The 13,345-nt window shown below is 37.8% G+C and overlaps 1 protein-coding gene across 1 annotated transcript in view; it reads left to right on the plus strand.

Moving 5' to 3' along the window:
* Positions 1 to 2,994: 2,994 nt before the first annotated feature.
* The window catches only part of NIPSNAP3A (nipsnap homolog 3A (C. elegans)), a 13,696-nt gene continuing 3,345 nt past the window's right edge, over positions 2,995 to 13,345 (plus strand). The window contains exons 1-4 of the mRNA XM_010843530.1: positions 2,995 to 3,507; positions 6,069 to 6,279; positions 8,512 to 8,670; positions 10,148 to 10,297. Coding sequence (XP_010841832.1) covers positions 3,448 to 3,507; positions 6,069 to 6,279; positions 8,512 to 8,670; positions 10,148 to 10,297 — 580 coding nt within the window. The 5' untranslated portion in view covers positions 2,995 to 3,447. The remainder of the gene's footprint in view (positions 3,508 to 6,068; positions 6,280 to 8,511; positions 8,671 to 10,147; positions 10,298 to 13,345) is intronic.

Raw genomic sequence — 13,345 nt, forward strand, 5'->3', positions numbered from 1 at the left:
TATATATATCGGAGAAGGCAATGGCACCCCACTGCAGTACTCTTGCCTGGAAAATCCCATGGACGGAGGAGCCTGGTAGGCTGCAGTCCATGGGGTCGCTAAGAGTTAGACATGACTGAGCAACTTCACTTTCTCTTTTCACTTTCATGCATTGGAGAAGGAAATGGCAACCCACCCCAGTGTTCTTGCCTGGAGAATCCAAGGGATGAGGGAGCCTGGTGGGCTGCCATCTTTGGGGTCGCACAGAGTCAGACACGACTGAAGCAACTTAGCAGCAGCAGCAGCAGAGGATCAAGTGGAGGCATGATGCTTGAATAACAAAAGTTCCAGAGATAGAGGAGGAATAAAAAAATCCAAGAAACATAACAAATTTCTCATAATTTAAGAGTTTCCAGATTTGGGGGTGGGTAGTGTTGGGAGAAAGCAAATCAGCCAAGATGTTGTGGTTAGGCTCTCTCACCCCATGTTTTGTAAATAATGACTACAAAACAGTTGAGATCATTTATAGCACTACACATGCAGTCATGAGCTTTAGGTAACAGCTGAGATCATTTATGGCACTGCACATGCACATCATTCACTTGATCATGGGCTACTTTGTGCAGCACAGCTGTATAAGCTTCACCTGGAGAAGCCCTAAAGGTTGTGTATGGTTATGTTGTGTTATGTTATGTCTGCTGCTAAGGCTGCTATGCCAGTCAGGAGAGAATAAACCCATCTGCAGTTCCTACAGTTCCTCACATTTTCTGCCAGCCTCCTAGCTCATGCCTTGCCTACCATGGGTTCAGCAATCAGTGTGCACAGGGAAATACAGTAAGACAATCGGCATAACAAACAGGATCAGCAAGACAGCTGGTCAACTGAATGAGACACAATGGATGAAAAAAGATCTATCCCAAGGAATATCACTGTGAAATTTCAGAAATTTAGGGGTGAGAATATAAAAGCTTCCAGACAAGTCACATAGAAAGGACCAAGAATTAAAATGGGAAGAACATCTCACCAGAAGCTATAAGGCAATGGAGCAGTACTTTAAAAAAAAAAGGAAAAATTATTTCCAGTGTAGAAGTTTATGTCCACTCAAACTATAAATTAAGGAAGTTGACAAATTTTTAGAGCTGAAAGCCTCTAAAGTTTAATCCCCATATACCCTCTCCTAAAATTAAGAGGGAAAAAAAAAAATATGTAAGATCCTGGAAAAAGGATATCCTCTTAAAGGCAAATGAGATTTCCCAGGAGACGAGTGAAAGGAGATCCAAGAATCACTACAGGGCCACTTTAGAGAACATTTAGTCCACACTGGACCAAGAGACCAAAAGACTCCTTAAAGATAACTCTAGAAGAGGAAGCTTAAAAGCTGATTAACAGTTTCAACCATTTTGAGTTGGGGCAAAGAATTTGGTGATTAATAAGTAAAAGGTAAAGAAGAGAAACAAATGAAAAAGAAATAAAAGAAACAATCACCTTTCTGTGACTAAGATCATAGGTGTATGCCACATTGCAGTGGCTTAAACTAGAAGATGAATTCTCTCCTAAAGTAAGTCCAGAGACAGGCAGGCCAGGGCTCCTAGTATTCCATGATGTCAGAACCTAGGCTGCTTCTTTCGTTGTTCTGCCATCTCCAGCACCTGGCTTCTACCTTAAAGTCCAAGAACTCATTATTTCCAAATTCCAGCAAGCAGAAATAAGAAAAAGAGTGAAACAACCCCTCCTACATTGTTTTAAGATAGCTTACAGAAGGTCATAAATGTGCTAAAATATCCCACTGGCTAGGACTTAGTCACATGGCTGCACCAAGATGCCTGGGTTCTATCGGTATTTTTTTAAGGGGATTTGGGAAAAGAATGACTATTGGGAAATAGCCAGCAGTCTCTGCTACCTCCCTCCAGCACTCTCTAGTCTCCCTATTCTACTGTTTTTCCTTGTTTTAATCCCTGATATATTTTTCCTTCATTTGTCTGCCTCCCCTAAACTGGAAGTTCCAAGGACACACAGACTTTGTGTTTTGTTCACCTGTGAACCCGTTTCTGGAAAAGTGATTCAGTCAGCATAGAGGAAATTTAATTAATACAGGTTGAATGAGGGAATGAATTGCTAATTCCAGCGTAGAGGAGGGAGGTCTAAGAAAATTAATTTAAACATAAAGATCCAGTCTGGGCACAGATAAGGCTTTGTTTTGTAAAAGCATCCTTTCCTCTGAAGGAATGATTCAAATCATTGCACAAGGTACAACTAACCCCACTAGTCCTGATAGTATAAGAAATATTACACTAATGTTTGCAATAATGTTAACTATTAGCAAGAATAACATCAACATTGAAAAGTGAAAGTGAAGTCGCTCAGCCGTTTCCGACTCTTTGCGACCCCACGGACTGTAGCCTACAACGCTCCTCCGTCCATGGGATTTTCCAGGCAAGAGTACTGAAGTGGGTTGCCATTTCCTTCTCCAGAGGATCTTGCCAAAGAGGGATCGAACCTAGGTCTCCCGCATTGTAAGCAGATGCTTTACCATCTGAGCCACCAGCGAAGTCTTAATATGATGTAAATGATGTAAATTAATGATGTAATCAGTTAATTGATTTTTTTAGCGTGAACATAATTAGGTGCAGGAACGGAAATTAGTTGGGGGGAGGGAGTGCTATACTAGAGACGTAAATTCTCTTCTTCCATAGAGAGTCAAAAGATGCTATCTAAACAGAAAAGGGAAAAAAAAAAAAAAAACAGCAGAGTATGCCTATTATTTTAAAAGACAGAAACAGGCGTTAGAAGACAAAGCTCGAAATGTTAGAAGGTGAGCAATAATCAGGGATAGGGAAGACTAGACCAGAGGTTTTACTTTTAAGGGTTGCAGAATTTTAACAACGTATGTTTATCTTTGAACTGTTCATAACTAGCTCGGTACCCCCATTCCTCTGAGCTCCTGAAAATTACAATGTAAATTATCTGGAGCCTTACAACTTCAGGCTGTGGGTACTGACGGGGAATGAAAATGCACTGAGAAAAGTGATGGCTTCCTGGTCACACACTCACGTTCCACACGCGCGCTTTTACGAATTAATTGTACGCAGGCGCGCAAGGAGACGAGGTGATGGGCCCAGCGCGCAAGGAGACGAGGTGATGGGCCCAGACAAGTGGTACAGGAACGAGGACGTCAACATTCTGCTAATTCTAATATCATTTCTGACGCTGAGGATAAGAAGGTTTTAGAGAATAAACGGAGAGGGTCAGAGCTGACAACAAACGCTTTCGATCTCAGCTTGTGGAGGACGCCGGGCTGACGGGGCGCTCAGCCCCACCCCCTACCCCCTCTGGAGGAGGAGCCGACCCGCCCAGAGCCGGCCTCCCGCAGTTGTGCAGGCGCTGCTCCCTGCAAGTCAGGAAGACACAAGAAGAGGAATTTAAGGAAGAGTGCCGGCCGTTGCCCTTCTCAGCCCTCGAAGCCGCATCATGCTTGCCCTCCGAAGGAGCCTGACTAGGGCCCTGGCCGCTCCAACGATGGCGCCTCAGGTACTGGCCGCCGGGACTCGCCCAAAACGTTTCCTGGGGGAGGGGAGCAGAGGGCGGGGGCGTCTGCGGGGGTAGAGCACGGGCCGCGCATGCGTCAGTGGTCCCAGACCAGCCCGCGTGGTGCTGCACGAGAAGTTCTAGCAAGTCTCGGAATCCGGAGGCGGGGTCCCTGGGACGCACGGAAGGACGAAGGGACGAGAAGACCCACTGCCAGGGTCGCCTAGCCTAGGTGCCCGTTGGTTGTGAGGACTCGCCTGAAGCGCCAGCTGCTGCGTCTTTGCGGACCCGCGAGGTTGCAGTTGCCGCATTGGGGCCTGTACTAGGCAGTGGTCCAGAGGCCTCTCTTACTATGCTTTGACAAGCCCCTCCAGATTGAAGGAGCAATAGAACAATTCTCCCCCTTTTAAATGAAATACACAACCTCCCAGCATTTTGCAGGCAGAGAACCTTAAAGAGAGGGCCCAGGGTTCGGGTGGTGGAGCATTTGCCCAGCTGTCACTGTCTCCAGAGATTGGTGCCCGAGTCAGCCACTGTCAGGAACCTCATAGCAAATATGATGATGACAACTTCATTTAATCTGGATTAGAAATGTACAAAATAGATTATTGTGATTCAGCTTTAACTGTCAGGGATTGGCCTATTCTGTGAATCTAACCAAGAGATTTTTCCTTTTGATGTTCAGGCTTTTACTTCCTTCTCAAACTGACTTTCTGGTAGAGACTAAAGAGAAACCACTGATGGCTCCTTCACTCGAGATTATCATTACAGCCTTTATCCTGATTCTCTCAACTGGGGCAGGATCAAGAATTATTCCTTAGAATTTTATTCTGTACTTTGACGTTATTAAATGTCAACCAGATGTTCTCTTATAAATGAATTGAAAGTCACTACTAAGGAGAATGAGCCCTAATTTAGAGAAAAGGAAGCACTCATGATTCCTCTCCCTGCAGTTCTACTGGCCTTGCAACAAAAATCACTTCATGACCTCTCACAAATCACATACCCCTAGCTGTTAACCTTTCCCTGAGCTTTCCTATTGTATATTTCTTCTGCCAGTGATAATAAAATGTGTGCCGTTGATGACATATTTTGATCTCCAAATATGAATTCCCTGAAAAGTTATTACATCTACTCCATTGACCCATTTTCTGATATCCGATATATTTTATTTATAATATTTTTAAACTATAAGTAGTAGGCAGCTTTTATTTGCTTAACATTGTGTTAGTAAAGTTTGGTAAAATGGCACCAAAAGAACATCTGCCAAATGCAGGGCCAGCTGCACTTGTTTTTGATGGCAAGCGTAGTCAATTGGGCAATAAGAATATGACTCATCATAGACTTGGAATGACCTCAAAAGAGATTATAATTAAGCCTTATACACAGTTAAGTAAAATATATGTATTATCGTGTTCGGTAAACAAAATATATGTCACAGCATGAAGCGTACTGCTTTCTTTGACATATCTGGTAGTCAAAATAAGGCCAAAATTCATCAATAGCTTTATAAGTACCTAAACTATTTTAATAGATAATTCTGGTATAATCAACTTCAGGAAATGTGCACACATGCTAACAAAACTTAAATAGGATGGATATGTAAACTAGAATATGAGTGTGTGTGTATATTTGTGTGTGTGTATATATATATATGTGTATATATATATATATATAGTATGTATTTATGAGCGACTGATCTGATCTGATGTATACACACAAACACATACAATACACAAAGCATTTCCTACTGAAAGTTAAGTTCACTCAGAGAACCAAATTAGAAATTTACATTGTGAGCATATGATTATTACAGAAGTAACTAATGGTTCTTAACTGATATTTACATCAACCTGCTATAATTGGGTGGATTAAATGCCCTTCTGCAGATTGCATCTGTAATTAAAACCTAGTAACTATTCAGACAATTCTGACACTGATTTTTTTTTTCCTAAGGTTTACACAGGATATCACCATATTACAATACAATTGGCTAGGTCATAGTTTCCTGTTACATTAGTTAAACTCCTGTCCTGTTTTTGACCAGTGGTCTACTTCATTGGATTTAAAAAATACTTTGATCTGACCAGGAATTTCCATTGTTTTACTGGCAATGAATTTTTGCCAGCAAACACATTTTCATTGTGCTAGCCAAAATACCTGTCTATTTAGAAATTGTTTTAAATGTTTTAACTCTAACATATATACTATTCAATAAAGATGGAATATCGGATAAAAGGTAATAAACTATTTGTAAAGACTATTAGGATCCTAATTGTAGTCCTTTGGTAAAGAAAGTGCCCCAGTGCTTTCCTGTGAGCAGCTTCTCATGAAAAAGTGACTAATGGTGGACTCCCTCCTACGAAACAGTAAGCTATAGAATGTTTAAAAGCGGGCATCTTTATTGACATATCTCTCAAATTCTATGGAGAGAAGACAACAGAAGTCCAAATAGATTATAAATTTAATGTGTGTCCCTTGTTTCCAGACTCAGATTTGGTTGTAACATAATATTATAAACCCTTATTTCCCAGAATATTTAAATTTTCCTTATCTTTCTTCAGGTGTGTTCATCTTTTGCTACAGGCCCCAGACAATACGATGGAACATTCTATGAATTTCGTACCTATTATCTTAAGCCCTCAAAGATGAATGAATTCCTGGAAAATGTTAAGAAAAACATTCATCTTCGGACAGTTCACTCTGAATTGGTTGGATACTGGAGTGTAGAATTTGGAGGCAGAATGAATAAAGTGTTTCATATTTGGAAGTATGGTATGAGTCAATGGCTTAAGCATTTAGTACAGATGTCCTTTCTGTTAGATATTACATGAGACTTAGTTCTTGGATCTATGTTACTTTAAATAACATACAGGTTAAGTAAAACTTTTTAAAAAGCAATACCAAAAATAAATTCAGTGATTATTCTTCTCAACAGTACACCTAACAGCCCATCACTAGAACCTTTATATTGTGAACTAAACTTTAACTCTAAAAAAAAAAGTTTAGAGTGACTTATTGTAAAGATTTTTTATGAAAAATTTAAAGCAGTGATTGCAAGAACCCAAGTGGGTTAGGGTCATAAAGAAAAGAATTATTTTTCTTTATATTGAAGGTATATCTGGATCATTCACACATCTAGGGGACCTTAGGGAAACAGAAGTTGATAGGGGATTCCTGGATCCAGGAGATCCACTGGAGAAGGGATAGGCTACCCACTCCAATATTCTTGGGCTTCCCTGGTGGCTCAGATGGTAAAGAATCCACGTGTAATGCAGGAGAACTGGGTTCGATCCCTGGATTGGAAAGATCCTTTGGAGAAGGGGACAGCTACCCACTCCAGTATTCTGGCCTGAAGAATTCCATGGACTCTATGATAGTCTATGGGGTCACAACGAGTCGGACACAACTGAGCAACTTTCACTTTCAGGGGATGATAGTTAACTTCAAACCACTTATCCACCTGTAAGATTCAATAATTCTGTTGTTTTCAGGACCACGTTTGATTTTTTTGTGCCCCCAGAGTTTCAAGGAATTCACTGTCATTATACTAGTCTATGGAGGTAAAAGAAAAGGGACTGAGTGAGTTCTTCTGATACTGAAGCTGACCAACCCCTGGTTTAGAAAAAGGAGAACGATTACAAGAATCCCCAGAATATTTATTGCTGCAGTATCAGATCTTTGTGAAGTCACATAAGGACTTGATGATACCTAAATAATTTTTGGAGAAGGAAATGGAGAAGGAATTCCCACTCCAGAATTCTTGCCTGGGAAACCCTATGGGCTACAGTCCATGAGGTCGTAGGAGTCAGACACAACTTAATAATTTCATTTAATGTCTGGTCATCAGTGTCCAAATAGTCATAAAGTAGTTTTATATGCAAAGGGCTTGCCAGGTGGTGCAGTGGTAAAGAATCCGCCTGCCAGTGCAGGAGATGCAAGAGAATCGAGTTCCATCCCTGGGTCAGGAAGATCCCCTGGAGTAGGAAATGCCAACCCACTCTAGTAGTATTGCCTGGAGAATTCCATGGACAGAGGAGATGGGCTACAGTCCATGGAGTCACCAAGAGTCAGACACCACTGCGCATGCACTCTTACTCATTCTGTATTTAACGTGGCCATAGTTTAGGGGCTCTCCCTGTTGTAATAGAACAAACCCCATTAAAACACAGCTTATGCCTTTACGCACCACCAGTTGAATCATGTTCCACTAAGAAAATTACTAGTAACATCCTGTTATAACTTACATTAGCTCTAAGATAACTGTTATTCCTTATCTACACAGCATAAACCATAGAAGACTCTTTTACCATTAGTCTTAAAAGGTCCTATTACTAAATATAGTAGTTCTAGGCCCATATGTTAGTAACATATAGGTAACAAACAGGAGAAATAAGAATGGGTAAAAAAGAACGGGTAAAAAAGAATGGGCATTATTTCTTTAGAAGCTGTTCAGAGAGGCTAAAAAGCAAATCTTAACTTCATTTCATGTTAATTTAACTTCATGTTAAATTTAATTCAATTGTACTTTGACCTGACCACTCTTCACCATCATCACTAACAAAGAAAAAGTTGTTTTTCTAAACCAGCACTATAATTTAAATGCCTCAATAAAATTAGTAAGTATAGTTAACGTATATTGAGTACTCACTAGGCATCAAACACTCTGCTGTGCTGAGCTCATTTCATGTACTAATTCATTTAATCCTCATGTCAGCCCTGGAGTTAAACAGACACAGAAAGATTCAATAACTTACCTAACTCTCACAACTACCTATTAAGTGGATAGAGCATATAAAGCTCATTACTGTATGACATTATCATTAATTGATTACATTGCTGCTTCTGCTTAAGACCATGAACAATTGGGAACAATGTTGGTATTGCCAGTAATATAGCACAGTTCTTATGTGGCCTTGATGAATGTTTATAAAATTGAATGAAACCCAGAAAAAGTAGAGGTAGTTTTAAATCAAACATTTTTATTTTTCTTACTCCTTCCTACAGACAATTTTGCTCATCGAAGTGAAGTTCGGAAAGCCTTGGCCAAAGATAAGGAATGGCAAGAACAATTTCTCATTCCAAATTTGGCTCTTATTGATAAACAAGAGAGTGAAATCACTTATCTGGTGCCATGGTGCAAATTAGTAAAACCTCCAAAAGAAGGTAAGTCCTTCTGTCTTACTCACTTTGAACTTTGATGGAGAAACTACTTAAGATTTTAAACTATAAAACTAAACTTCTGGTGGGAAAAACGAAGTTAATCTTTTGCTTAATATAAGAATATATGTTGATTGTTGAGATAAAAATAAATTGGAGCTCTTAATTTTAAAAATGAGCATTAAATAATGAACTGTTTTTCCAAATTAGTATTGTACTGATGCTTGAAATTTAGCTGATTATAGAAAAAGTTGACGTGGTCACTAAAGGTTGAGAATTTGGGCCTTGGGAAACAAGGAACACATGTGGATAAATGAGGGATAATGTATATTTTATCATAATTTTAAAATAATATAAACTTTTAAAAGTATCTTCTATAAATCACTATTAATCTCAAATCATTAAGTATAAATTTGCTTATAAAGTTGACTGTTTGGGGGGAATGAATTAACTGAAACTGCCAAGCTATATTACTGTAGTCTAACGTTTGTGTCTTCCTCTTTCTTATTTCTCAGTTTGAAAATAATTCCTAAAGATTTGTCTTCCTGATTTCACTTCTTGCTGACTTAAAGAAATTATTACCTCAATCCAGTTTTAACCAAAGGTCAGATTAGAAAAAGCATAAACTAATTTAAATGATATTTTATTCCCCCCGTTATTCCCAATTCTATAGTGCATTTTAGATTACAAGAGATTGAAAAGTCTTATTTAGATCCTTATCTGAGATCCCCCTCAGCTTTTGGCACCATCTAAATGAACTACTGGACTTCAAAGATAATATCAAGTCTTGGTTCTCTTCCTCTGTGTTATTCATGATTCTTCAGTAACTTGCATGTTTTTCCTCTACTTCTCAAATCTACCAGTCCTGTGGTTTCTTTTTGTCCATCCACTCTATACTTCTATCCAAAGGTAAAATGCTTTTCAAGTATTTACCTGGATATTTAGGAATAATAAAAAGCATCTCCTTTAGGGTTCATTTTCCCTCAAAAACTCTGAGGTCCATTGTTTGCCTGCTGTTGCTGGTAGAAGTGCAAACCTATAGGAGGCAATTATATAAAGCAAAAAAGTAGTGAAAGTTGCAAAGAAGAGTAGAGCTGTAAGAAATTGGAAAATACTTTCTTATTCATTTCTATTATGAAAGTGTAGATGCAGGCAGCTAAAAAGTCCTATTCTAAGTTCTATTTTATTAATTTTATAGGTTAAAAATATTTTAGATAATAACTTACCTGTATCTTCTAGTCCCTTTTTCTTTGTTCTGTACATTAAGCTAAAACAACTTGTCCTGAAACTGAAACAAAGACTTTCTAAACATAAAAGCACAGAAAAACAGTGCAAATTTTTAATAAATATGTCTACATAAACATGTATATATGTGTGATCCTCCAAATCTATATATGTAGATTAGCTTTTCACCAGAACCAAACTAGACAGGACTACAAACTGTTTGAATGTGTTCTGTAAAATATTTTTCTCCCTATTCTAGGAGTCTATGAACTGGCTACTTTTCAGATGAAACCTGGTGGGCCAGCTCTGTGGGGTGACCCATTTAAAAGAGCAGTTCATACTCATGTCAATCAAGGCTACACAAAATTAGTTGGAGTGTTCCATGCAGAATACGGAGTACTCAACAGAGGTACAGTTGTCCATCTCCTCTATGAAATTACAAAGTATACTGTTGATCTACTGTTAAGCTCCTTGGGTCAGTTTTGTTTCTGTTCTCATTATTGAGTATATTTTACTTTTTATTGCCAAATTATTAGTTTTTTTGTAATTTTAAGAGTTAAGTAAACCTGTTTTCAATCTTATTTAGAATATCAATACCTTATGAAGCCTTTTTCATATATTGACCTGCTCTTTTCTCTGATATATCAAAATGATAAAATTTTTAAAAACTGGAAAGAATCTCAAGAAATCACCTGTTCATCATTTTCTTAATGTACTTTTACTATTTTTTTCTAGTTTTATTGCAATATAATTGACATATAACCTTGTATAAGTTTAAGGTGTAGAACATAATGATCTGACGTATGGATATATTGTGAAATGATTACCACAATAAATTTAGTTAACATCCATCATCTCACATAGTTAAAAATTTTTTTTCTTATGATGGAAACTTTTAAAATTTACTGTATTAACAACTTATTTATTTTATACATGAAAGCTTGTACCTTTTGTGATTTTTTTTGAAAATAATATTACTTGACGTAGGGAGATTGTTTTGGGGTGAAAAGTAATATATAGTTATTATAATATTAAAAACACAGACAAACCCAAAGAAATAAATTAACCAATCTCTCACTACTTAGATACACATAGTATATATATCATACTGATTGATTTAATAAAAACATCTGTTTGGGATACTTAACTTTTAAAGTTGAAAGATATTCCAAACAGAATTTGAGTGGGGTTTTTTTTGTGTGTGGCAAACTCAGAAAATGTTTATAAAGTTTATCTGAAAGAATAACTGATTAAGGCTTTTAATATTTGAAAATCCATAATATCCAGTTGCTCATGTCTAATGGACATCTCAAACCTAACATATGCAAAAACTGACTTAATCATTCCCCAGAAATTCAGATTCTGTTAATATATTGTAAAAAAAGAAATAAAAAAGTTGGACTGTGCAAAAACACATGTTTGTCCCAGTTGAGAATACAGAAGAAAAGAAAAATTATGATAATTATTAAATGCCCATTTCATACCATACACTAAAATAAAATCAAGGTGGATTATAGATCTCAGTTAAAACCTGAATTCATAGAATTATGGAAACAAAATATAGATAAATTTATTAATATGTGAAAACAACATTTGTAAGCCAAAAACAAATGAAGAAACTATGAAGAAAAAAATAATCAACTGATGATTTTATTATTCAAAGGCTCAAATTTTGTGCATTTATGTGTGTGTGTGTATATATATGTGTGTGTGTGTTTATATATATATATATATATAAATCCAAAAGAAAAGCTTATGCCAAGATGACATAGGTGACTAATATATATTAAAGAAGATGCAGATTAAAACAATAATAAGATGCCATTTTTTATCTAATAAAAATGTATTAAAGATACAGTATTAGAGGAGCCAGGGTAAAACAAATACTGTTGTACTGCAAGGCTTAAGCTCGCCCCCCTCCAGTAATTTGGCAATATAAATAAAAAGCTTTACTATTTCAATTGTTTTTGCCTACATTCTAGGAAACATGAATGTTTTTACTTCTACGAGAAGGAAATTTGAAAGGACATAAAATACATAGTCATATTTAAATGATCAGATTAAAGGTTTTTTAAATCTCTATAATTTACTATAATGAATGTGTATACTTTTTTATTTAAAAAACTACTGAAATGTGTGTACACACATCTTTTAATCTTAAATTCATGCTCAGTGTACTAGGAGTATGAAAATATAATATGCTGAGTATAAATCAGTACTTCACTTCTTGAGGATAGTGTATAATATATACACTGTATATTTGTAAGTGTGTTCAGTTCAGTTCAGTCGCTCAGTCGTGTCCGACTCTTTGCGACCCCATGAATCGCAGCACACCAGGCCTCCCTGTCCATCACCAACTCCCGGAGTTCACTCAGACTCACGTCCATCGAGTCAGTGATGCCATCCAGCCATCTCATCCTCTCTCGTCCCCTTCTCCTCCTGCCCCCAATCCCTCCCAGCATCAGAGTCTTTTCCAATGAGTCAACTCTTCACATGAGGTGGCCAAAGTACTGGAGTTTCAGCTTCAGCATCATTCCCTCCAAAGAAATCCCAGGGCTGATCTCCTTCAGAATGGACTTGTTGGATCTCCTTGCAGTCCAAGGGACTCTCAAGAGTCTTCTCCAACACCACAGTTCAAAAGCATCAATTCTTCGGCACTCAGCCTTCTTCACAGTCCAACTCTCACATCCTATGTGACCACAGGAAAAACCATAGCCTTGACTAGATGGACCTTTGTTGGCAAAGTAATGTCTCTGCTTTTGAATATGCTATCTAGGTTGGTCATAACTTTCCTTCCAAGGAGTAAGCGTCTTTTTTTTTGTTTTAAACTTTACATAATTGTATTAGTTTTGCCAAATATCAAAATGAATCCACCACAGGTATACATGTGTTCCCCATCCTGAACCCTCCTCCCTCCTCCCTCCCCATACCATCCCTCTGGGTCATCCCAGTGCTCTAGCCCCAAGCATCCAGTATCGTGCATCGAACCTGGACTGGCATCTCGTTTCATACATGATATTTTACATGTTTCAATGCCATTCTCCCAAATCTTCTCACCCTCTCCCTCTCCCACAGAGTCCATAAGACTGTTCTATACATCAGTGTCTCTTTTGCTGTCTCGTACACAGGGTTATTGTTACCATATTTCTAAATTCCATATATATGCGTTAGTATTACTGTATTGGTGTTTTTCCTTCTGGCTTACTTCACTCTGTATAATAGGCTCCAGTTTCATCCACCTCATTAGAACTGATTCAAATGTATTCTTTTTAATGGCTGAGTAATACTCCATTGTGTATATGTACCATAGCTTTCTTATCCATTCATCTGCTGATGGACATCTAGGTTGCTTCCATGTCCTAGCTATTATAAACAGTGCTGTGATGAACATTGGGGTACACGTGTCTCTTTCCCTTCTGGTTTCCTCAGTGTGTATGCCCAGCAGTGGGATTGCTGG

Source organism: Bison bison, unplaced genomic scaffold (genome assembly GCF_000754665.1).
Source record: "Bison bison bison isolate TAMUID 2011002044 unplaced genomic scaffold, Bison_UMD1.0 scf7180017864183, whole genome shotgun sequence".
NCBI classification, from domain to species: Eukaryota; Metazoa; Chordata; class Mammalia; order Artiodactyla; family Bovidae; genus Bison; species Bison bison.